The sequence below is a fragment of the Peromyscus maniculatus genome, chromosome 7 (genome assembly GCF_049852395.1).
Source record: "Peromyscus maniculatus bairdii isolate BWxNUB_F1_BW_parent chromosome 7, HU_Pman_BW_mat_3.1, whole genome shotgun sequence".
NCBI lineage: Eukaryota > Metazoa > Chordata > Mammalia > Rodentia > Cricetidae > Peromyscus > Peromyscus maniculatus.
This window is the reverse complement of record NC_134858.1, coordinates 112,669,972-112,696,847: the sequence shown is the minus strand read 5'-3', so window position 1 is coordinate 112,696,847 and position 26,876 is coordinate 112,669,972. Positions and strand designations below refer to the sequence as shown.

General features: G+C 42.3%; 1 protein-coding gene and 1 long non-coding RNA gene across 2 annotated transcripts in view; one reads left to right on the top strand and one right to left on the bottom strand.

Moving 5' to 3' along the window:
- Positions 1-6,301: 6,301 nt before the first annotated feature.
- Stt3b (STT3 oligosaccharyltransferase complex catalytic subunit B) overlaps positions 6,302-26,876 on the top strand; it is a 77,497-nt gene continuing 56,922 nt past the window's right edge. Inside the window, exon 1 of the mRNA XM_006970254.3 lies at positions 6,302-7,139. Within this exon, the coding sequence (XP_006970316.1) occupies positions 6,832-7,139 (308 nt within the window). The 5' untranslated portion in view covers positions 6,302-6,831. The remainder of the gene's footprint in view (positions 7,140-26,876) is intronic.
- On the bottom strand, positions 7,678-26,024 carry LOC143274360 (uncharacterized). The gene is made up of 3 exons (XR_013052984.1): positions 25,891-26,024; positions 16,600-16,661; positions 7,678-7,812 (listed from the first exon to the last, which is right to left on the bottom strand). It is a non-coding gene; the product is annotated as an uncharacterized LOC143274360 (long non-coding RNA).

The following is a 26,876-nucleotide window of genomic DNA, read 5'->3' as shown; positions in this document are numbered from 1 at the left end:
AGCCATGTGGAACACCGCTCTGTTTAGTTTACAAGTGCATACAGGAAGCTTCGGTGACTCCCTCAAGTCTCTTGACCTATTAGTAAAGCCCACCCTGAATTCAGTTCTTGGGTCCTGGCTCTTCGGTATGGCCCTTTCATATCTGAGGGCTGAGGCTAAAGTGGCAGCTTCCATCTCACACAGTGTTTCCCCAAATACCTTCTGGTGAGGAGATATTTCACATTCGGTTAGCTAGCACAGTGAGGAAAGGGGGTCCTGGGTACAGAGGTCCACTGTCCATATCTGAGCAATCCTGAATTAATCCCTGCTGCAGGACATTCCAAGGCATTCAGTATGGACTTGCTTAGCATCAACTTATTTCCACTAATACATAAAAACTGTGCATATAATGGGGTGTGGTGTGATTTTTTAATATGTGTCTACATTATGCAATATTAAATAAGGATAAACATATCTGTATCTCCACTTACCATTTCTTATAGTGAAAGCATTTGATTTGGTGCCTAGCTTTTTGAACTATGCAATGCAGACCTGGTGTCATAGTCACACTGTGCAACAGCCCACCAGGGGGTCTTATACCTACCTAACTTATCATCCGCGAATCCACCTCTCCTTTCCTCCCATCTGCCACACTCCTTAGCCTCTGGCAACCCTCTGAATCATAAGGTTGATTTTTAATATTCCACATTAGTGTTTTATAAAATTCTATTTTCATTACTTTAAATTTATGTGTGGGTATGTGAACACGAACACAGGTGCCAGCAGAGGCCAGAGGCGCTGGGTCTCCTGGAGGTGAAGCTACAGGTGGTCTGAAATCGGTGCCTAGAACTAACTAGAGTCCTCTGCAAGAGCAGTGTGAGCTCTTAGCTGCTGCTGCGCCATTCCCACAGCTGCAGCAGCTTTGTGAAATTTCACACAGTGGGGCTGGAGAGAGGGCCCCGCAGTTAAGAGCACAGCCTTCTCTTGCTAAGGTACCTGATGCAGTCCCCAGCACCCGCATGGTGGCTCACAACCATTCGTAACCCAGTTCCAGGGGACCTGATACCCCCTTCTGACCTGCTTGGGCACCAGGCATGCACATAAACACAAACAAAATACTCATACACATAAAATAAATCTTTAAAAGCATTTTTTAATTAAGTTCCACACACAACTTATGATGCAGTACTTATCCTTCTGTGCCTGGCTTGTTTCCCTTAACATCCTCACCATCAGTTCTATCTATGTTTTGCAAATGATAGAATTCCATTCTATTGTGGCAGATAATACTCCGGGGTGTATATGCTTATGCATATATCCATGAGTTAATGGACACTTTTAGTTTCTTTGCAGTTGCTGTGATAAAACACCCTGACAACAGCAACTCAAGGAAGGATTTCTCTTAGCTCACAGAGGAGGGTACAGTCCATCATGGTGGAGATATCAAGACAGCAGGAGCTTGAAGCAGTGGAGCACACTGCATCCTCAGTCAAGGATGAGCAACGAAGGCTAGTGCCCTGCTCACTTCCTCTATTTTATACAGTCCAGGACCCCCAACTGGGGAATGTTCCTACCCACAGTTAGGACAGGTCTTGCCACATCAGTTAATCTGATCATGGACACTGTCAACAGCTAACCTTAATCTGTGTATTCCTTACAGGGTTCCTGGAGTCTTGTCTCCTGGGTGATTCCAGATCCCATCAAACTGACAACTGTCACTATCACAGACACTTGGGTTGTTTCTTTTTGAGGCCATCATGAATAACTGACATTGAACACAGGGGTGCCCCTGTCTCTTCAATATGCTGACTTCATTTCCTTTGGATATAGGCCCAGGGCTGTGTGCTCGATCACATGATGGTTTAGGTACTGGGTTTCTGAGGAACTGCCGTGATGCTTTCCATGACTGAACTAATTTCATACCACCAATACTGTCCAGGGATTCCCTCCTTTGCTCCACATCTTCTCCATCCCTTCTTTTTTTTTTCTAACAGTCATTCTTACTGGGGTGAGGTAGTATAGAGCTCTGATTTGCATTTCTCTGACTGATAGTGACCCTGAACTTCTTTCTCATACACCTAATAAGAACTAGCATGTTTTCTTTTTAAGAATCATCATTTAAGTCTATGGCCTACTTTCAGAACCAGGTTGTCTGACCATAAAAGGGGACAGTAAAGCATGTGGATGTGGTTGCCCGAGAGCCCCACTCCTTGGACTGCCAATGAGTCTGTGGAACAAGCGCCCCGCCCCTTAGGATAGTCTTTAACTGACACAGGAGGGATGGAAGGGCGTTTCATTCTTGCTGGTTATGAGGTTTCCTGGTTGGCTTCCTCATTCTGAGGGAGCACACCGCTCTTTAGTCTCTCATCTGTTAGCCACAGCTGTGTAAGAAATAACCCCAAGTCTTAGAAGCTTAGGAATATGATTATGATTTTATAGCTCTTGAGCTTAGGAATCTGCGTGCAGCTGTGGAAAGAAAGCCTGTGTCTCTGTGTCTGCACTGCACTCAGGTGATGAGAACCCAGTATCTGCTCTCAGGCTCACACTAGTTGCCTGGCCTCAGGGCCTGTGCTTTGCTGGCCAGAGACAACAGTTCCCTGTCACATGGTGTTTCTTGTGTATGTGTGTGCAGAGGTGTTGGGGGAAACGCAGGTTTTATTTGATACAAGTGATCTCCAGGCTGAAGAAACAGAGCCACATTCAGATGGGTCAGGAGGGTTCTTTCCTGATCTTTAGGAGGTTGAGCCGCCTTACCCTCTGCCTGCAAAGGCAGTGGTCTACTGTCACTATTAGTAACCAGCACAGAGTAACCGACTGCTCCCCTTTGCCCCTGGCACTGCTTCAAGTTCTCTTCATGTGTTGATCCTCTCTTTCTGAACAGCACCGTACTAGGAAGGGACACATAAACACCGAGGCATGGCGGTGAATGGACCTGAGGAGAATCGAGTTAGGATGGTGCCTGGTGCTGTCTTCAGAACTATCTTACACCATGGTATCTTGGCAGGAGATTTACGCCTGTGCAAACCCATGGCTCAGTTTTTCTCACTTTGTTTCACTTTCCTCTCTGGGCATTGTAGGCTACCAGACAGCCATCCTGGCAGACAGGACAATACAAGAGTCACCCAGTATCTGTTATTATCAATTGCCTGCCCACACTCTGGTGTGCTCTCTCCAGGGCAAAAGTGTTTATCTTACTGGTTTTATGTCTCTAGGAAGGGTGGAGCTCTATCTTAGACTTTTGTTGTTCCCGAGACATATTATAGATAATCTTTATTTTGTTTGCAGCCATGCCTGTGGATTAGTTATATAATCTTCTTTTAATATTTATTTTATGTGTATATGTTAGTGCCTGGTATATGTAGGCACCTTATGCATGCAGCACCCACACAGGTCAGAAGAGGGGTCAGATTCCCCGGGAACTGGAGTTGCAGACAGTTGTGAACACCTCTGTAGGTGCTAGGAACTGAACCTGGGTCCTCTGCAAGAACAGTAAGTACTCTTAACTGCTGAGCCATCTCTCCAGCCTCTGATGCTCTTTCTTTGGTATGACGTGGTCCCCCGACGCCAGACTTCTGGAAAAAGCATAGTCTATGCTCTCTCCTATGTTGTAGAGGTGCTGATGTCCAATCCAACCACTAAACTTGCTAAGGAAACCGGTGAAATTCAGCTGCCAAAACAAAGGTTCACTTTTCAGCTCAGCAAGGCCATGACAGGCATCTAAGGACCAGGAAGTTCATGTATACAGTGGCTCACACACACAAACTTCCTGAACAGGCTGGAAGTCATTTTTCTACATTGACAGGCTGTAAATCCAGAGCATGCAATATCCGACTGCTTCTAAGGCCAGGGAGTAAGAAACCTGTGGACTCTCATAAGATCTACTAATGTGCTCTCTTACTGGTCCCCTCTCAAAGCACCTTCCACATTACAGACCCAGGAGTCTTAAAGCACACACTTTATCAACTTACTCTTCTTAAACACACTCTACATCCAACTTCAAACCCTTATGGTCTCCTAATACTCTCCAGTTAAAACAATGCACAATCTTCCTCTGAGCATGCCCTTCGCCGACTGGTTCTACAGTCTGTGCAGCAGCTATGCTGGCTTTTGCTGGGTTCCTTTTATTCTCCCAGCACCACAGGGCCTTTGCTTCTCTGGGTAGATCTCTTTCCTTTCTTCCTCTATCCATTCATCCTTATCCCCAGTGCTGCGTCCTTGGGTTATAGTTCCCCGTGTCAACTGGCCCTCCCTGTACCGCTCCACCGGTGTTTACCATGATTCTGCACTACATGCTCAACACAATGGGTCAGCTGCTACCACTTCCTGAGGCTGACTGATGTGGACTGTGAGGACAGGACCCACGTCTCCCAGGCTTCCGGCTACAGCCCAGGGGGTCCTCATGCTTTTACAGGACTTCATTCATCTTTGCCACATCATGACCCTGAATTTCCTCATGTTCCTAAACAATGATCCATAGTGTTCTCAGATAAGCTTGTTTTACATTAACTAGCCACACAAGTATGAGGACCTGAGTTTAAATTCCCAGAACCCATAAAAGGCTGGATATGATAGCAGGTACCTATAATCCCAGTGCTCCTGTGGTGATATGGGAGGGGGGGACTGGAGAATTCCTGGAAGTTTAAAGGCCAGCTAACCTGGTATACTGGGAGGACCAACATCCAAGCATGTTATTTGACCTCCATACGAATGCCACAGTACACATATGCCCACTCTCACACACAAGGATTGAGATTGACTTTAAGAGTTAGAAAGGGTAGTCCCACACAGGTGACTTGTATTTTATTATTTATTATGATTGTTTTTACTCACTTTCAGACCGGGCCTCCAGCCATTAAACAGCCAAGCGGAAGCAGAAGATAACGTCAAACCCAACAGGGAACATCTGCAATAAGAGACATTCAGGCAGCCTAAAATAAAAGTCACGAGACAAATTCTGTTATTTTAGGTTGATAGAAGATTGGTTCATGCAACATGGGCAAAAAATAAAAGCTGCCATTTTAATGTGCACTTTTCTGGCTCCAAGAAAGGGCATGTCACCTCTCTTTGTTAAAAAGGGGTTGGTTAATATTCTACCTTAAATCTAGATGCTTAATAAATGTTCGGTATGAAATTGGTGCTGAGGAAGTCTATTTCTGGAAAGTTTTTCATTCTTTCACTAATGAGAGTATTTATTTTTGTAAGGAAACCAGCTAATTTAGTCCCTTAGCTTTGGAGTGGCTAGACCTATCAGTTTTAAAGAACAACCTCAAATTAGGTACACTTGTTCATTTACCTAACCTCTGACAATGAGCAACGAAATGCGATTTGTATTTTGCGATTTTACAGGACTTAGGGAAATATTTACACACATTTTAAAAAATGCAGTGTTACCTAACAGGATGGACAGTTGTGAATGTACATGAGACACCAATCAAATATTAACTGGCCCTTTTTTTTTTTTTTTTTTTTTTTTTTAACAGCCTCTGATCCTGCTCTGGGGGCTTGACCCAGCTCTGGTCTTTGTGCTTTTGGGGGTGGAGGGAATCAGTTGTGGAGGAAGCAGAAGGTATAAGCAAACCGCCCAGACAAGGAAAAGTTTGTATATAGGCGTCTTTGGTCGGTTAGTTTGTTAAAAGTGAGAATTGGGCAACAGTTAACATAGTCCAGAAGTTAATTTGGGAGAAAAAGTTAAGATGGAACGCGGGCAGGTGTAAAAATGAATTCCTGCAGTCAAAAGATTTAGCTGTAAAGAATTTCTTGGCAACTGGGAAACACAAACAGGAAAAACATTGTTTTGTTTTGTCCGCCTCGCTACATCTTGCTGCAGCTCGGACGAATTTGCCCTCTCCAAGATTTCAGCGCAGCCCAACAGGGACAAGAGCCGGGCCACCTAGGCACGTTCTGCTGAGCGGCTGGACCCACGCGCCCCGGGCCGCACACCGCGCCTGCGCGCCCAGTCACGTGGCGGCGCTCCGCGCGGAGCGGGTTAAAAGTCACGGCCGCCCAGCACCAGGTCGGGTGGTGCTCTCTGCGTCGCTTCAGCCGGCTGGAACGCGGGACCTTCTCCTGCTCCTCGGGTCGGGAGCCACGCGGGGAAGCAAGCCGAACCTCTTGGCACCGTTCCTCAGGGCCCCGAGCAGGCCGGCGCGCGAAACCGCGTCTTTCAACTGACAATGAAATCGTAGCCGCGGCCGGCGGCGAATCGGCGCGAGGCCGCGAAGGGGGGCGGGGGGAGGGCCCTTCCTCCGAGACCCCGCCCACGGCCCCGCTCGCGCTCCTATTGGCGCCTGCCGCCATCCCGGCCCCGCCCCTTAACGGACCTGTCGCTCTGTGACAGGCGGAGGGGCCAGTTCCTGTTGGGCGAGGGGGCGGAGTTAAGGGTTGCTTGAGCTCCGCCCGGACTCCAGGGGGCTCCTCCCCCTTTGTGCTCCTCACGGCGGGGCGGGCGTGAGGGGGAATGTCATTGCCGCTCCGAGCCGCCGCTCCTCTGGCGCCCTCGTCCCGTCGGCTCTCGCCGCCGCCGCCGCCTCCTCAGCCGCACGGGGGACACGGATGGCTAGTGGGGCGCAGGGGCCTTCTGGGTTGAGACCGCGGCGGTCGCAGCCGCTGCCGAGGCGGAGACTCCGGATCGCCGCCGCCGCCGCCGCCTCCTCCACCCCCAGTGTCCCGGCCTCGCGGTGCTGAGGGCGGGAGCGCGCCCAGCTCTTCCTCCGCCTCCTCCTCGTTGTCGTCGTCGTCGCCCTCCTCCTCCTCCTCCTCCTCTGGGTCTCCGCCCAGCACCCCTCGCTCCAGGCGGCGGCGGCGGCGGCGGCGGCCGCGGAGGACGAGCGAGACCCGCCGCCGGGGCACAACATGGCGGAGCCCTCGGCCCCGGAGAGCAAGCACAAGTCGTCCCTCAACTCGTCCCCGTGGAGCGGCCTCATGGCTCTGGGGAACAGCCGCCACGGGCACCACGGGCCCGGAGCCCAGAGCGCGTCCAGGGCGGCGGCGCCGCCGAAGCCGGGGCCCCCCGCGGGGCTGTCCGGGGGCTTGTCGCAGCCGGCCGGGTGGCAGTCGTTGCTCTCCTTCACCATCCTCTTCCTGGCCTGGCTGGCCGGCTTCAGCTCGCGCCTCTTCGCCGTCATCCGCTTCGAGAGCATCATCCACGAGTTCGACCCGTGGTGAGTGTGCCCGCCCTTCCCCCGCAGGCAGCCCGCCCGCCGTTCCCGGGGTCGTCCGGAGCCCCGCGGATTCCACCCGCTCGCACGCGGGCCGGCCCGGGCGCGCCCCCTGCCCGCCTGGCGAAGTTTGCCCGGGAGCGGAGGGAGCCTCGATCCCCGGCCGCCCGGCGTGGGCCGGCCCCGCGCGGCGTCTCTTGTCCGCCGCGCCTCGGCTGCCTCCCGGGGCCCCGTCCCCACGCCCTCTCCGCCGCAGCTTTGCGCCTTGTTGCATTTTATTTTCTTTCTCTCCTTCCTGCCATCCGGGCAGCCCGGGGATTGCCTTCTGGCCGCTGGGGGTGACTGGAATCCCTCGTCCGCTCAGTCTCGCAGTTTCTCGCTTTCCACTTGTATTTTCTCTCTTGGAGAGTGGAATGTTAGAGGTTAGGGGAAAAAAATACTCCCCCGAAAGCGAACGCCGTGCTAGCGGCTCGTGTTTTTCCCGCACCAGGTATTTTCAAGTCTCTCTTTCCCCCTAAGGCCCTTAAGTGCACTCAGCATGCCACAGTTTCCACAGTTGTATTGGGTTGCTTTTTCGAGCGAGATCGTTATTCTGTTAGCCGAACTCTCACCCTCGGTGTGAGCACAGTATCCGACAGCGTTGCAAGAGTTCCTTTATTGGTCTCTGCAGGAAGGTCTGTGGAGAAGAGAACAAGCAGTACCAAGGTGCTGGGAGCTCTAGATGGTCGTGCCGAAGTTGCACACACTGCATGGCACTGACCTGAAGGGTTTAGGGAATCACCCCACTCCGAACAGAGTTACCTAGACGGGAAGATTGCTTTAACTTTCTCCCCATTGGCCCAGCCTGAATTGTGTTTTTCCACCTGAACAAGAGAGTATGCCTCTTCAGTTTATTCGACTGGCTGGCTGCCCTATCAACCTTGAATTAATCTTACTTGTACTTAGATCTAATTTAACGTGGGGTATTTGTCTTACCATTTGAAACGCACAGAGAATCTTCTTAAGAGCAAATAAATAGGATGTAAATGAGTTTTGGTGGGGGGCTTATATGTTAATTATCAGCTCTAAGTTGTGCTTTAAAAAGAATATTTATTATGCTGCACCATCTATTGAACACCAGAGGGGCCTACTCAAGGAAAATTCTGCTTAGAGAAACATGTACGGTGACAGCCTTCTGTGAGATGTTTTCATCCCATTTCAGAGGTTTCGATTTTCTTTTTCTAACATTAGTTTTGCCTTTAAAAATGACCATTATGTTATTTGGAATCACATATTGGTGTCGATTACATATAAACCTAAGACTATTTGTGAAGTATTACTAACTGGATAGAGTATTCTTTTGAAACACTCAAGCAATTAGGTTAGAAATGAAATTGAGACCAGAAATGAAAGCTACTAGAATTTACTGAACAATATGAAAAGAGAAAGTTGTGTCTTTTCAGATAAAGATAGCACAGGGTGGCTGACTGACCAAACGTTTTGTGTATTAAAAAAAAAAAAAATTCCAGAGTAATTTCACAAACATATCCAAAAAGTAACATTCTTATAAATGGAAGACTGTTAACTGCTTAAGGGTTACTCAGAAGCTGAAGTTAATGATTGTAGACAAATAGAAAACTAAACTAAATGATAAATGATGAGTTGATACCTTTTTTGTCATTTTCACCCCTCTTTTGAAGGGGGGGTTATAAGTTTGCATCAAGTCAGTCTCTAGTAAAACTGCATAATATAATGAGAAGGTTTAGGTTGCTTTATGAAGTAGATATGCTATTAAAAAATAAGAAAAAGTATCTTCAGTTTCAAAGCATAATTTGAGAACATAACTTTATTCTCATGAAAATCTATTTTGTTTCTATTCTATGTATGGAAACACATTTTCGATATTTTTGTCTTTCATCTAAATCTGTTCCTTTTGAATTTTAATTCACATATACTGATCTGCAAGTGTCCACAGCTAAGGGCTACTAAACTTTGCTATTTCATCTACCTATGGTAGTGTTAATGTTTATTCTTAATGAAATATTTATGCTCGCGATGTTAGAGCATTCTAATTAGCAAGTAGATGGGGTAATAAAGGAATTGTCCCTGCACCTCCCTGCATGGAGACTTGTCTGTACGGATCTCATGAAACGTCTAATTCACGTGACCTAATGAGAGAAATCAAGTTCCAACAAAAAGATTACTGTGTTCACTTTAGTTTTTCTTTGCATAGCTGTTAACGTTAGGCATGCCATTCATTCCTCCATCCCATAATCATTCTTGAAAAATTTTTACAAGGGAGCTTGTGTAGATTGCCTGTTGCCTGTCATTACTTTTGACTTTAAAAACAGTTTTTCTCCAAAGCTAGTAATAACCCTAGTGTCACATACTACCTTGTAAGTGGCTCAGATTACCATGCAGCAATGAGGGGAAGCTTTGGTAATAGTAAATGTTCTTTCTGGCCTGCCTCCTTCAGTCCCCTCCCCTTCCATTTCTGCATCCTTTCCATGAAAGGTTGTTTGATTATGAGCTGCTTCTATAGGTTTTACAGTAGCTCGTGAATTGTGTGAGACTTGGGGTAGCTGCCCAAAGTGACTTGTCACCAGTTTGTGCTTGTTTTTTAAACTTGTTACCCAAGCTAGAAAGCTTACCAACTGCTGTAAGAGGTAGTATGTGAGGTTTTTTAATTAAGTGCCTTTTATGTTGAGAACTTAGCAGCATTTTGGGCTACAATCTCACCTTTTCGTGCTAGTGATTTCCTTCCTTCTCAGTTGAGTTGTTGGTGAGATTCCAGGAAGCAGCTGAGACTGTTCTGTAGGTGCCAAACTTTGGCTGACCAACTAGTTTTAACAGCATCTGACTTTTATCTTTTTCTCTAAAGTATTAGTCCTTGCATAGTTTCGCTGTGATGATGAACAACTTGCATGTTAACATTAGCCAGACCCTTTCCTGTTAGCTTCTGACAGGTTGTGGTAGCTTTCTCCATTAGCGATAAGTACTCTAGAAGGAGAGTCCCTTCCATGCTTCTAACTTCACAGCTTTGGAGGGGCTTCCTTCTGGAGAAAATTTAAGAATTTAGAATTTAGAGCTTTAGGTTTTCGCTGCAGTTATCAAAAAGGCAGCAGAAACTGGGCACGCTTGTACCATTCTCTCATAGTAGATCTTGTCTACACACGTACCTTTTTCTGTTTTGTTAGGACAAAGTTTTAGAGGACAGGGTATGCTTTTTCCTTAGAAACTATGGTATAAATAGGTTAATTAGCGCAGGCACATTTTCAAAGAAGTGACAAGCCTTGGAAAGTAAGCTGTTTATGAGTGTTGGGGACTGCTTCCTGTCTTTTGAGGTCTCCCATGTTTTTCTTTACAGATGACAAAACCAAAAGAAAAGAAAAACTGTTGACCTCATTTCTGAAGAGTTTTAAAACACACAACTTCCCAGGTCGTAGAGCCCCCCCTGACTGTGGGGTCGTTAGCAGCAGCAGTCCCACCACTGATTTCATTGTAATCAACACTTGAGCTGGGAGCTTCTGGGATCATTGTGAGTTAGAAGCATGTGTATGGGAAGTGCTTGAGTGGCTGGTTTTGATGGTGGCTTTGGACTTGCCCCGACTTGCAGTCACTGTAACCCTCTGATGGTAGTCGTGAATTTCATGAAGCATATGATAGCTCCAAAGCGGTTAGAACCTGTCACCAAAGCCCTTGGAACTTTTCCTTGAGAATTTTCTTTTCTTTAGGGCCAAACTGGGTAGGACCACATGCCTCTCGATGTCATGAGTGGTTGGCATGAAGACAATTAGTTGTTCACCAAGCATTAGAAACTAAAATTTCCCTTCTCTGGTTCTGAACCTATGGATGTGGAAGTAACTTGACAGCCTATCTCTGCCTAACCTCCAGTCTTTGTGCTGTTAAAGTGCTGAGTGTATAGAATAAACATATTAAAATGTTCTTCATTGTACTATCTTAATATTCACCAGTATACCTGTAGTATAGAAGTAACTTTCTATAAGGCTGATGTTACTTGAGTGACCAAGTCTTATTTTAGCTCTAAAATGAAATCATAGGGCACCACAATACTGCAGCTGCTTTGCCTTCGAATTTCAGTAGATCTGCCTTCTTCTAAGTGATTGCACTGTAAGTTTTCAACATACAGGAAAGTTGAATTTCAGAGTGAACATTCATATCACTACTACATCCAATTGATATCTTTTACTTCACTTTTCAATGTCTATGGCTGTGCTTGCACCCTTCTGGACTCTAGAGTCTAGAGAGACTGCTGGTGCATTGTTCCTGTGATACAGATGCTACCCTGGTTCCTCTGCTCCTTGATAAAGGAGAACTTTCTTTCCGTAACGCATTGGTTTTCTGTAAAACCTGAGCTCAGCATGTACAAATAACTGTTTCTGTATCTTCGCTTGGGATCTGATTCCATCCCTTTCAGGTTTGGTCAGTAATTTTACCTGAGTACACTGTAAGCCGGTGCATTAGCCATGTCTGTTAAATGACTTAGCTTTGCTGAATCTGCTGTCTCGAGAGAAAGTATGAAGTAATTGAGTGTTGGTTTTATTAGACTTCACTTATGTAGAACTTCTAACTTTTTGAATTGTCTTATTGTTTAGCCTGTTGTCACTGCCATGTTTCATCCCAGTAATACAGAGCCTGAAAACATATACATCAACATTAAGGGGGCCAGATTTGGATCACCCTGCTGATCCTGATTGATGATACTTCTCATTTCTAAACCTTTTGCTTTTTCTGAGAAGGGTTCTCTCTTCACCTTAACCTCCTGTTTTTCTTCCTCCCCTCCCTTCTTCTGGCAAGGACTATGAAGCCCATGCTGGCAGGTGGGATTACAAGTGTGTCCTGCCACACCCTGCTTCTCACTTTACCTACTTCTGGCCACGAATACTTTCCTAGGACTTAGAAATAGAAATGGCAGTACATGGGAGAAAAGAAAAGAGCTCCTTATCTAGTAGAGTAAATGTTGGGAGAAATGGGACACTTGTCCCAGAAGCTCCTGTGTTTTGAGCAAATTTGTTAACTGGTGTTTGTAGGCTGACCAAAAGATCTAATCACGTTTTATAGTTTGTGTGTTTGGAAAATGCTTTCTTTGTTTGAGACATCTGAACATTTTGGAATAGACCTTCAGCATAAATTAATAAATGTCCATTTATTCAAATTTGTACCACTTGAAGACAAGCAAATCTGTGAATTACTGCATTTTCACTGACAGAAGTTAACCATATCATCTGTAACCTTTCCTTTGTGGAACTTAATGTTATGGGAAACATTAACATGTTTCAAGTGGCAATGCATGCCTGAGTTTAACAGTGTCTCCCAGTCTGATAGTTAGCTTTGAATTGAGGAAATGGGATAAAATCTTTAGACAAACTGTATTTTAGCTCAGTGTTTTCCAGATCTGGGTGATTTCAAAGTCTATCTTTATTGTACCCTTCCTCTAAGGCAGATTTATAAGAAAATGTCTTTAGTTTGTTTCTTTCTTTTTTTTTCCTGAGATAGGGTTTTTCAAGTATCCCTGGCTGTCCTGAAACTCACTCTGTAGACCAGGCTGGCCTCGAACTCCTGCCTCTGCTGGGATTAAAGGGGTTTGCCACCACCACCCGACTTCATATGTTTCTTAGTCATCTGTTCTAAGCTTTAATACATTGGCCCATCAAAAAATGCTTGGTCAGAGCCCTCTCTAGCCAAGTAAGCTTGCTAGTTGGATGATAGTTATTTTGATTGTTTTAATGTAGAGAAAGAAGAAAAAAAGTTAATTAAGTTTTGTTTTTTGTTGAAGAATATTAGTGAATTTTTAGAAATGGGCCTTTTTAAAAAAGTAGCTGGTTGAGAAGAAAAGATGATGGAGAATCAAGTTGAATATTTCCACTGAAGTTTGTTTGTAAAATTTATAGTGTTGAATTTGGAAGCATTAAGCCCTTCCAGCATGGGAATTTTGAGTGGACAACTGTGCTTTTGGAATAGACTCAGTAATCTATAGGTACATAAATGTCACCTATCTTGTTTCTAAGACAAAGGACCTAGAGGTATTTGAGGCCTTTTCATGTTGAGGTTCTTTTGAAAGTTCAGAATATGAGAGGACGTTTTTTGTATATTACCACTCATTTTGAATTGAAGGTGTTGAAAATAATAGTTCAAGCGTAGGTAGATGTGGAAACAGGACTTCTGTGTAAAGTTTAATTTGGAGTTGGTGGTGTAAAATAGGCATGAATTGGATTGCCTTTCACTGCCATAAATTTAAGTTATAAAATTATTCTTCTTTACTTTTGTGTTCATCCTTATCAAAAGAGAGATGTTCTTGAATAGAGTAGTCAAAGAAATTTTATTTGTACTAGTAAAATTCTAAAGCATTAGTTGATAAGCAAGTTGATGAGTTTCTTTTTTAAGCTTTATAAGCTTATTAACCCTTCTCAAGTATACAGCTTTTTCTCCCCATATGGTTTTTGAAAAATGATAGCTAGCAGTCCTTTCAACTTACAAAAGACTTCAAATGATTGTTTTTTTAACTCAAAATATTGGCAGTTCTTGCTCTCTCCTCTCAGTAGCTAATGTTGCAATTTATAGTGTGTGTGTGTGTGTGTGTGTGTGTGTGTGTGTGTGTGTGCGCGCGCGCTCACTCACACCTGTGTACTAATGTTGAAGGTGAACTATTGTCAGCGACATTACAGAAATTGAAATGAGTGGTAAGTCATACCCAAAGCATGCATTATGCATACCGTACATTATTTTTGTTGCTGGTCACATTTGTGTGAAGAAAAGCATGAGGCCAAATTGAATGGCATTGAAGAAAAGAATCGTGCCCAGAAATTTATTTATGAAAATAAATTATTGCACCATGTGCAATCTACAGCAAAAAACAGTGAATGCAGAATTATCAAAAAGAAAGAAGCATTCTTGTAGTCTTTGAGATGTTCTCTGAAAGTAAATCTTAAATCCTTATACGAAAAAGAGCAAAAAATCAATTTGCAAAGGCTTTTTTATAGGTGAAAAGGGGTTTCAGTCTTAAGAAGAAACCTAGGGGCTGGAGAGATGGCTCCGTGGTTAAGAGCACACTGGCTTCTCTTCCAGAGGACCTGGGTTCAATTCCCAGCACCCACATGGCAGCTTACAACTATCTGTAACTCCAGTTCCAAGTTACCCAACACATTCACACAGACATGATGAAGGCAAAACACCAATGCACATGAAATAAAAATAAATAAAAAGATTTTTTTTAAAAAGAAGAAATCTAATACACAGTAAAATGAGGACCCATCTGAATATTACTCAGACCATGATCATTGTCATCACCTCTGACACTGTTTGCTTCCCCAGTCTGTCTCCCACATTGTAAGTTATTTATTCATGTATTTTATGTATGAGTGCTCTGTCTTCATGCACACCAGAAAAAGGAATCTGATCCTATTACAAATGGTGGTTGTGAGCCACCATGTGGTTCCTGGGAATTGAACTCAGGACCTCTCTGGAAGAGCAGTCAAGTGCTCTTAACCACTGAGCTGTCTAACCACATTGTAAGTTAACTAAGTACTTAGGTCCTTTATGTTTTGTCATCGGTGATGAGCTTTCTATATTGCTAAATAACAGTTTAGTTGATGTATTTTAGTAAAGTGGAATTACAGCTTTTATGTCTTGCTCTTTTGCTCATCTCTTGGTTAAAAGATTCAAACATGGGACAATAAATAAGATTCGGCAGTAGTTTGACTAGCACCTGTGATTTTTGCCTTTTCTTTTTACAGGTACTTTTTACAGGAAGTACCTGTAAAAAAAGACAGGGAAGGCTGAGTGGCAGAGCCGCACACTTTTAATCCCAGTACTTGGGAAGCAGAGCCAGGTGAATCTTTGTGAGTTCAAGGCCAGCCTGGTCTACAGAGCGATTTCCAGGACAGGCACCAAAACTACACAGAGAAACCCTGTCTCAAAAAACAAAGGCAGGGAAAAGTTTTCTTTTCACTTGAAATAACAAATGATCTTTTAAAAAAAAATTAAATTTATTATTTTATATGTATATGTTTTATCTGTATATTTGTCTGTGTATCATGTGCATGCCTGGTGCCCACAAAGCCCAGAAGTTACAAACAGTTTTGCACTGCCATATAGATGTTGGGAATTGAACCCTAGGTCCTCTAGAACTAGAGTAGCCAGAGCTCTTAACCACTGAGCCATCTCTCCAGCCTTAGATAACAAATGATCTTAAAGCTAACTCTTTAGATGGAGTCATCATTTTCTCTAGATACCCTTGGAAGACTGAATCTCTCAGAAGACTCAGAGGATCCAGGAAGCAGGGCATGGGAATACTGCTTCATTCTCTTTCCGGAAACAAATGATAATGGAATCAATTAAAAAAAACTGTTCAAGAACTGGGCTTTGGGGGAGGAGCTACAGGAGTGTTGTTCTGTGTATGCCTGCAGTCCTAGCTGCTTTGTAAAACTAGGGCTGTGAACTTTCTTGAGTGTTGTTGGTTGTTTTCTCACTCTTTGTCTCTTTGGGGCGCCTGCCACCCAGCTCCCAAATAAATCATTCATGGAGGCTTATTCTTAATTATGAATGCCTGACTTTAGCTTGGCTTATTTCTAGCCAGCTTTCCTTAACTTAAATTATCCTGTCTACCTTTTGCCTCTGGGCTTTTCCCATTCTCTTACTTCTGTAAATTTACTCTTACTCCATGGCTTGCTGTGTGGCTGGCCCCTGGAGTCCTCCTCTCCATATCTTGGTCTTTCTTTGATTTCTCATATATATTCTCTCTGCCTGCCAGCCCCGCCTATCTTTTCTCCTGCCTTGTTATTGGCCAGTTCTTTATAAGATGATCAGGTGTTTCAGACAGGCACAGTAACACAGCTTCACAGAGTTAAACAAATTGGACATAAACAAAAGTAACACACCTTAAAATAATGTTCTACAACACTCGAGCTTCTGCCATTCAGACCACTGGCCAGCATAGTGAGATTTTATCCCAAATAAACGAGAACTTGATTTTGTCAGCTGTTGCTCATTTTAAAGGATGTAAATATACTAAAATTAACTTGTGTATGGATGGTTGATAATTCTTTTGTGATTTCAGACAGGATTTCACTATTCAGTTCAGGCTGGCCTAGAACTTCTGAGGTAGCCCAGACTGCATGAATTCTCCCTCCTGCTTCAGCACTGCCACTTCCTTCCCTTAAACCCTCTCAAGTGCTGGGATCATGCCTAGCAGTAAGTTATGTGTGTGCACATACATGTGCATGCATGATTACCTGTATGTGAGCAGGTTGATGTTATGTGTTTTCCTTGGATCACTCACTGCCTAATGTATTGATCCAGGATCTCTCACTTGAACCCAGAGATTGCTGATGAGCTAGTTCAGTTAGCCAGCCTGCTTAGGGATTCCTCCTTGCCTTCACTTCCCAGCAGAGTAGGATTACAAAGGGGCCATCACACCCATCCAGCATTTGTGTGGGTGCTAGAGATCCCGAACACCAGTTCTCACCTTTTACTCATTAAGCCAGCTCCTTAGCCCTGGACGCCAATTCCAGAAAGTTGGTATCTGAGCTGAAAGAATTTAGGAAAGTCATAAGAATGTTTTGCGTGTTTGTTGTTCTTCTTTGTTTTTTGGGGGCGGGGAGGTTTGCTAGTTTCGGATTGTGTATGTGTGTGTTTGTTTGTGTAGGTAGAGAATCTTGAATGGTTTCTCTTGAGTTCTTAGTGTTTCCCAAGTTGCTTTCTTCTAGTTCAGCAGTTCTCAACCTGTGGGTCAAATGACCCTTTCACAGGGGTCACCTAAGAAGACTGTTGGAAAACACAGATATTTACATTATGATTCTTAACAGTAGCAAAACTACAGTTATGAAGTAGCAAGGAAATAATTTTATGCTTGGGGAGTCACCACAACATGAAGAACTGTATTAAAGGGTGGGCTAGTGTTCAGTGGCTACTTATTTTTATCCTTCTCAGTTTATTTCCTTGATTGTTTACTGGCTGTGTCTTATCTTCAGGACGATTGAGAAAGAGGCATATTAGGAAGAGTTTCTCAAAAACCATCTTCAGCCGGGCGGTGGTGGCGCACACCTTTAATCCCAGCACTCGGGAGGCAGAGCCAGGTGGATCTCTGTGAGTTCGAGGCCAGCCTGGCCTACCAAGTGAGTTCCAGGAAAGGCGCAAAGCTACACAGAGAAACCCTGTCTTGAAAAACCAAAAAGAAAAAGAAAAAAAAACACATCTTCAAGGATAAAGTTAATTTAAAGAATGATAAAAGGTCATTGGCCTTCATGTAGGAACCTGAACTGTATTGGGCTATGAGAATTGGTTGTCTGTAGCAAATGCTTTAATGGTATCAGGAAAGTGACTCTAGTTGCTAAGGCTTCCTTTTATAATTAGAAAGCACTTTTTTGTTTGTTTTGTTTTGTTTTTGAGACAGTGTTTCTTTGCATAGCTTTGGAGCCTTTCCTGCAACTTGCTTTGTAGACCAGGCTGACCTCAAACTCACAGAGATCCATCTGCCTCTGCCTCCTGAGTGCTTGGACTAAAAGGCGTGCGCCGCTGCCGCCGCCGCCGCCGCCGCCACCACCACCACCGCCTGGCTAGAAAGCACTACTTAAGTAGAACAAGTGAGAAAACTCACATGCATTTCCCTTTTGTGGGTAGAATGGTTTTGATCAGATTTGGTGGTGTTTTCTGCTGTGTGTTAGTATAAAAGCCATGCAACTTGAGTGGATAACGTTTATTTCTTTTGTGAACAAATAATGGGCTGTCATCAAACTTAATTTATTGCTGAAGAAAAATTTAAATCTGGAATTGCCTTTCTTAAAACTCTCAATTGAGCCAGTCAGTATTTGAATTCTATAACCCAAACTTTAAAACTTAAGCCAAATATCCTAAGAAAGATGTTTAACAAGTCTCATCATCTCAAACTCCGTTCCAAACATGGCATGGAATGATGCAAATGCCTTGAATTAGATTCCACTTGAGTAATGGTCTAGTGTAATGATAGAAGTCTCTTTTAATGCTGCTCCTGATAGTTGTCCTCTTGTATGAATTCCCAAGTGGAGATCCTCTCCTGAAATGTCTTAACTGTTATGAAACATGCCAGATACACTCCTTTCCAGAAAATAATCTGATAATCTCTTATCTGCCCCATGTGAGAAGTTAATCAGTATTGGCTCTATTAATAACATTATAAAACAAACTTTCATTAAACTTTACTGAGGACTGTGCAGTTGACTAAACAGTCTGAAGCCATTTTTTGAAGAGGCATCTGTAAAGTAAAAATACTCAAGGAGACTAGAGTTTTTTTGTTTTGTTTTTTTTTTGTGTGTGTGTGTATGTGTGTGTGTGTGTGTGTGTGTGTGTGTGTGTGTGTGTGTGTGTGTGTATCTGAATTGGTAAGGCATTGTTATATGGATTTCTATGCTCATTTGCCCCTGTAGTGAATAATGATTTAATGTTGTTACAGAACACAGAAAAAAAGTATCCTTTCATTCAAGAACATCATTTATATTCTCCCTGCAGTATTTTACACAGTATAGGGTGTGGTGAATACTCATTGAATATTAAATATTTTGTCTTTAACTATACTTTTTAAAAATTAACTTTGTCTTAAAGTGTACCCCTTGTTTTGGTGATAATGGTCATATAAGTCTCTTGAGTATGACTTTGATAAATCTTGGGTTTGACTGTAGTAGCAGTAAAGTCACATGCAGTGAACATTGTAATCACGCTTTCACTGGTATTTTAGTCTTAAGAGGAGAGCTGCTGGAGAAGAGATGGTTCTACTTGAAGAGGTGGTTTTGATCAGCACTGCCAGCCACTAGCAATAAGGGTGAATGGCTGACTGGGATGCATTAAGAACTTTTGAGGGGACTAGAGAGATGGCTCAGTGGTTAAGAGCATTGACTTCTTTTGCAGAGGTCCTGAGTTCATTTCCCAGCAACCACATGGTGGCTCACAGCCATTTAAAATGAGAACTGACACCCTCTTCTGGCATGTACACATACATGCAGACAGAGCACTCATACACAAAATACATAAATAAATAAAATGAAAAAAGAACTTTGAGGGAAAGTGTAATTTTAGTTGTATGAGTGGTTCTTAAAAGTACAAGTAAATCTCAAACAGTTCCTTTTCATGCTTTAACTCATTAATTGAGGAACATTGAATCAGACAAGAAAAACTAGTTAAAGTCTACAAGCCACCTGAAGTATAAAAGTTGCGTTGTTATTTTTTGAGATGGTGAATGGAAAAGATGCCATTGATAAAAATTAGTTTTCAAGCTAATTTGAGTTTGGGGAATAGTAAGAGCTGAAATTATTGTATGCCATGATATTAGTTACTGCATACTAAATTCATGCCAACAATGAGTTTAGGTAGCGTTGGATTAATTATCTTTTCATAGCTCTTTCTTGAACTCAGTGATGAAGGTAAATGATGGACAGATCCAGCAACACTTTAGGAGGCATCAGAGTTCTGATCTCATTCTAAACTTTACCTTAGAGATTAAAGGATGCTAAATAAATTGCCATCTTCACTAAAGTGTCTTTTCAGTGGAAATAGCTTTGTCTATGCCTAATTATTAGGTGGGTCAATGAATAGTAGATATTAGTGTATAAGTGTTAAACCAAAATATGACACCTCTATCCATTTTTAAATTATTAATCAAACCCTAAAAATGATTGGTCTGTTATTTAAGTACACTGCTGAATTCCACATCATAATAGAGGTATTCCTGTGAGTCCTTGAACTGAAAACCTGGAATGATTTCAATTTTTTTTTTAACAGTACTGTCTGCCTCAAAAAAATTCTTTATCCATCAATATACTTTAAAAAGACAGTCTATTAATACTTGTGCAAAGCCCCGAGTTTTGTCCCCAGCACAGCAAAAGGACGACAACAGTAAAAAGAATCCTGTTATAAGTGGGTGGAATTTGTTCGATACATTAACCAACACTGTATGTTCATACTTTTTTTAAACTTAATACAATTGTCCCATGGAAGTGTAACTTGACTCCCACATCAGTTTTACTCTAGACTTTAAGGGAGGCTTTATTTTAACATGCTACACAGCTTTCCGGCATTTGAAGGATGAACGTGATAATGAAACCATGTCATATAAATAAAATCTCATCTTAACACAGTTAAATAAAGGCCAGTCATATGTTCAAAGTAGAAAAATGAGCTTGAGCAACTAAAAAGAAAAAAAAAACCAGCTATTTATTTATGGTTGCTTAATTGAGCCAGTCACTTCATTAAAAGTGAGACATTTTTTTCACCATTTAAGATTATTTTGATTGTTAAAGTAATTTACTGAACTTAAAGTGTCTAATATAAACAGCTTTTATACAAAAGGTTTTCCTTTAAATAAAATCACTTTGGATATTTAAAAAGCATTTATGTCATTTAAGTGATGATAGTTAGACCTGTTGGGCTTGAATCACAACACACATTACTTATAAATGGAGGTGTATTTAAAATGTAACATGCACATAAATGGAATATGTATACTCTGTATAATTGTGAAACTTACTGATGACTTTGGGAATCTACCCAGCAGCTGCAGATCGAGGATGTGGCTATCTTCATATTTACCTGTTTCTTCTTTTGCCTGTCCTTTTATTTTTCCTGTTGCAGCTAGGAAACCATTCTGACTTCTTAAATAGAGATTTTACTTTTGATTATACATGTATGTGTTTGGCAGGCGTATGTGCACCTGTCCACAAGGTCTAGAAAGAGTAAAGAGCTGAAGTTACAGCAGTTGTGAGCCACTTGATGTGGGTGCTACAAACTAAACCTTGGATTTTGCAAAAGCAGTATGTGTTCTTAACTGCTGAACCATCTCTCAGCCCCCATTTCCATCACTGCCTTTGAAAACAAAACATAAAACCCCACTTGTATATGTGAGTTTGGGACTTTTAAAAGATAGTCTTCTCTTTTAAAAGTTATATGTCTTTGAGTCAGGGGCTCTATTTAGCCCTGGCTGTCCTAGAATTGGCTATGTAGATCAGGCTGGCCTTTAACTCCCAGATACCTGCCTGCCTTTGCAAGGACTGGGATTAAAAGTGTGTGCTGACACATCATACAATAATCTTACTTACACATTTATTTTGACTTGGATTTTTGCATTTACTGGGTAATGAATTTCAGGGTTCTGCTTTTTTTTTTTAATTACGAATAATGTTGCTAATGATAAAACTTCCAATATATGCATGTGTATGTTTGATAGCTGTGTACCTGGACTGACATTGTATTTCAGCTATTTACTTATCAAGATACCATCTCAAAACTTGGTGACACAGCAGTCAGCACTTCCCACCATTCTGTGTGTTGAAGTTACTCCACTTATATCAGCCTGTATGTTGAAAAGATTGTACTTGTCTTCACAGACTGTAGCCAGCTGGGGCTAGAAGGCCTCAGATGCCTGGGCATTGGTGACGTACTGGAACTTTTACTTCCTTAGTCAGAGCTTTAGCTCTTCCATGTTGTTACTTTGGCTGCCTTACCAAGTGACTCCTGGGCTCCAAGAAGGAATCCCAAGATGAGAAAATCATTCTGGCTGACTAAAGGTTAGACTTGGAGTGGACTGCATCTGTTCCAGAATATTTTACTGTTCAGATGGCATAGGCCTATCTCAGTGTAAAAACAAGCTATTCATATATTAGGTGCAGAATTATTTAGGACTATGTTTAGAAATTCGTCCTTAATATGTTTAGTATTTTAATCTCCAGTGAATATCTTGGGCCATTTTGGATGTTGTTTGTCTTATATTTGAGACAGGGTCTTACTATATAATCCAGGCTGCTTTCTCCTGCTCCAGTTTCCCAAGTATTGGACTAACAGGCATACACCACGATGCTTGGCCCTAACCAGTTTTTAAATTTGTCTTTTCTTAATGATTTAATAAGAGGCTTCACATATACATTTATTTACACATACGTATACACTGTACACTAAATTGAGGTTAAACTTGTTGCAGATTTTTATTTCAGCTTGTGACTTACTGCAATCCTATGGTATCAGTATTTTATTTTCCCTGCTTTACAGATGTGCTGTAGTTAGTGTATGTTAAAAGAATGTAGTCTTGAAGTCAGAGAGCTTCCAAAGGTGACATTTTGTTTTAAAGAATGGTGTTTACAAAGGTATATGGTTGGGTGTCCATCAACCTATAGCCTTTCCCAAAAGAGATCAAGGCTTAAAAAACCTGATTAATCACTGTGACATTTTGTTAGGAGTACACTGAGGACAGGTAATGCTGGGGAACTGATGCCTCTAGAACCAGTACATTCAGCCCCAAGTGTTCTCCAGTGCTGCTCACCTGCCTCGTTTGGTTTTTCCCTTCTGAGTTATTCATTTGGATCAGTCACTGTCTGCATGAACTTGCATGCTTGTTTTCCATAGCCAGGCTAATTGCTGTCAGTGCTCTTTGTGAGGGGGTGTGTTGAGTTCTCAGAGGATAGAGGGTTTGGCCGACACTTGAGATTCTCTTGCCTACCTCTGCTTTGATACTTTATCATGGAAATTAAGGCTCTTAAGTGTTACAGCCAAAATATTTTCAAAATTACATAAACTTTAGAAATTGAGTGAGTATTCAAATGTTTGCCCTGTGTTCTTAGATCCGCTGTAGACAGGTACCAAGCACGACTGAGTTACTTCAGAAGTGAGAATGCCACGGAGCAGGACTGAAGTCCAGAATGCAAAGCTCTGAGGGAAATGAAACTGCTTTCTTTTGTGCCTGAATAGGAAAAGATGTGAATACATTTGTAGACACTTCTGTCTGCTCTCAAACAGGAAGATTTGTTTGTGTAGTTTCCAGTTATTTCAGTTCTTTCCATTGATGGCACCCCAGTAGGCCTAGTGCAAACATGCCACCTCACATTTCTTGAATTTAATACCCAAACACAGCACCACACACCTATTTAAACTTTAATCCTAGCAATAAGTAGGCAGATTTGTGAGTTCAAGGCCAGCTTGATTTGCATAGTTAAGTTCCAGGCCAGTCAAGGCTAAGTAGTGAGACTTTGTCTTGATAAATAAGTAATAAATATCCAAAGGCAGAAGTAGAAGTTCTCATTGGAAGATTTTTGTATTCTTTTTTCTTTTCTTTTTTTGGGGGATCGGAGGTTCGAAACAAGGTTTCTCTGTGTAGCCCTGGCTGACCTGGAACTTGCTCTGTAGATCAGGCTGGCCTCAAACTTAAGAAATCTGCCTGCCTCTGCCAGATTGGATTAAAGGCGTGCACCACTACCTCTGGGCTGGAAGGATTTGCACTTTGTAGTGGCTTCTTGGGGTTTTGATTCAAGTGCCTGTTGTGGTAAATGCATGTAATCGTGGTTCTCAAGAGTCTCAAGGGCTGAGCAACTTACTGAGACCTCAAGTCACAAACCAAAGATTCTGACCTGGAATGCTATCCACCAGGGACTCCCACCATTGCATATAGAGGCTTTTGTTCAGTTTTGTTCTTTGACTTTAGGGTCATAAAGCATTAATTACTCTTCTCAGAAAACTAAATACAGTGAGTCTGTTGACCCAGTTACCTCAATAAATTACTGATGTCAAGTAATTTGGCCAAAAAAAAAAAAAAATCAAATTCCAACATGTTGAAGGCCATTTGTAAAACAAAATTCAGTAAGTGGGCCTTTGTCTTAGTGTCCAAGTTGAGTGTTAAAACACGGAGGTATTTAAGGATGTCAGCTTGTGAGTATGCCTCCTTAGGTCTTGAGAACCAAAATGTCTAAGAAGGCCTGTATACACTCACTGCCTTCTCTGAGTGACCCTTTTAGTTTATCCCTCGTTACTTCCCACCCTCACAAGAGTACTTCTTGCAAAATAATGATCATTTGGCTTTTGAGTTTTGGTTGACCAAACCACTTTCATCATAGCAAATTGTAGATCATGGAACATTATTACTTTAGGTCATGCTTACTATATATCTTATTTCTATAGCAGATGAATTTATTTCCTGGTTTATGTATATTTTATATGTATGCAAATGCACATTATACATATAGCTAATTAGTTGGAAATCCTATTTATATAGGATTATGTGTCTAAGGTAGTATTGGAGATTTCTATAATATGAATATGTTTGTAACAAATATATCATATTTTGTATGTATATTTAATTATTGTATGCTTTCCTCTTGTCTTAAGTTTTATATTTAGTCTTTATTAGACTTAGCTGAGCATAGCTCATTGGGTTGTTGGATCAAATATTCTTTTTTTTTTTTTTTTTTGGTTTTTCGAGACAGGGTTTCTCTGTGTAGCTTTGTGCCTTTCCTGGAACTCACTTGGTAGCTCAGGCTGGCCTCGAACTCACAGAGATCCACCTGGCTCTGCCTCCCGAGTGCTGGGATTAAAGGTGTGCGCCACCACCGCCCGGCTAAATATTCATTTTTATAAGTACTAATTTTTTAGTTCCTATAGCATATCAACCTCTTATTTGGATATTTAATTTTTAGTTCTTGGTAATTTTTCATCAGTTATTTTTTTTTTAAAGTTTATTTTTTGTGGGGATGGGGAGTGCTTACATGCCACGGCACACAGGTAGAAGTTGGAGGACAACTTACCAGAGTCAGTTTTTTATTTACCGTGTGGTTTCCATCCACTGAGCCATCTTGCCAGCCTCCTGTTAGTTTTTTTTAATGTCCATTATAGCCAGGTGTGATAGGATGCACATGTATGTAATCTCAGCACTTTGGAGGCTGAGTTGGGAGTATCCCAAGTTCAAGGCCAGGCTGGCCTCAGAGGAAGAGCCTCTCCCAAAACAGAACAGAACACATGTCCTTAATAGTCCAGAGAGATTGTCCACTTCAGGGTCTACTGATGGAAATTGGCAGCAGACAGTTAAAGCAGATATTCTCATATGGGACTGAAACAGGGCCCTTATTTGTGGTTAATGTGTGTTGTGAAGTTTTGTTGTATGTTGCCTGATCTTTTGGTTTGTACACATCACTTTGAGGGAGAAGAGTGAGAGTGACTTAAAGGAGAATGGCAAGATGGTTGCAGACTGTACACAACCCTTTGTTTTCTCTTGTGCTCACCAGTAGAGAAGCAGGTTCTTTAAAGGTCTCACTCAATACATGCTCTTTCTGCAGAAGGTCTTGTATCAAAGTGGCCTACCTAACAGTGAGTGGAGTCAGGGAGCATGATCTCTGGGCCAGGTTGCAGCTGCCTGTGCACTGCTGGGTACATGGTGGTGCAGCAGTGACTGGTCTCTCTGTAGGTCTTGTCCTTCAGAGTTGACTTGAAGTTCTCTTTCATGTATCATTGGTGGTCCTCTGCTGTACTTAAGCACTGCTGTGGATATCTATAACATTCTAGCCTTGGCATACCTTTCTTTGCATTCCATATCTTAAGTGATAAACTTGACTAATATAGTTACTTAGTGCCCTTAAGATGTCAGCTGGTGCAAGTGGGTTTAAAATTGCTTTCGTAGCCATAGTGAAATAAAGTAGGCTTTCCACCCTCTGTGTACTTAATGAAGCTATCCATGAAGTCTGGCTTCCTTGGGTTTTTGATGCTGCCGCTAGGTGGCAGGGATAATAAAAGGCAGACGGAAATGCCAGTGTTAGTGTATGGTTAGTTGGTGCTGTTCTCTAGCTTCATTAATACTGACTTTGGGTGAATATTGCAAGTCTCTGAACTAGAGGACCTACCTAACTCTATAAGAACAGCTGTAAAACTTGTGTATTTTTTTGTTTTCGGAGCTGAGGACTGAACCCAGGGCTAAATCCCCAACCGAAACTTGTGTATCTTGAGTAGAGTTAGTAACAAGGTAAAGGAGAAAGAATACCTTTTGTCTTTGAGGTAATCATTGGTGTTCATTAAGAAAATTATTATTGTTGTGGCGGTGCTGGTCGTGTGTTTACATGATGCCACAGTGCATGTGTCGAGGTCATGAGACAACTTTGTAGAGTCTGTTCTCATTTCACATTTGCCTTATGAATGGATGTAACATTCTGGAGATGGAACTTAGGTCACCAGGCTTATTGTGACAATTGTCTTTACCTGTCTCAATGTCTCTCAGCTGACAGTGTTCTGACCTGCCTTGCAGTCTGTATTCACCATTATTGAATTTGACTTCTCTATTTCTTGATTCTGTTAGGCTTACTTGGTCTTCTGAGCAGGCTTTCACCAGAGACTCCTTTCTAGTATTATACATAAATAAACAACCATATTGACAAGTGCAGATGATTTTTGTGATGTTTCAGTCAAGAGTTAAGTCACTTGGACCCTCAGACCTGTCACCACAATTAGTAGCCTAAGTGAACTTGGAAAGGGGTTATTTCCCAGTGGAGCTCCCAAAGGAGAACCGAGCCCTACCTACACCTTGACTGGAGCTGCATGCATTCGAAGAACTCAGCTGGGTTCAGAACTATGCTGAATCCAGCTGGGATTGTGATCCATGAAAGTATGAAATAACAAGTGACTGCTTTTGGAAACCACTAAGCATGTGCAACTTGTTACACAAAGGTAGAGAACTAACACAAATGCCCTTCATAGCCCTTGCTTCCCATCTGCTACTGCCCAACATATACTCAAGAAATAGTTAATGAGCTCCTCTTACATACCAGACCCTGGATACAGTCTTGTGAAATCAGGCATGGTTCTAGTCAGTGGGAAAGACAGACTTGGAACAAGTAAGAATGACAGATGCTGTGAAGGCATGTGATGTAATGAAAGCATAGATTTAATTCATGTTCCCGTTTCACAGACTTGCTCTAGCTTTGCTTTTTATTAGCATTATGAAAGTGGTATGTACACTTTTTAGCCCTTATA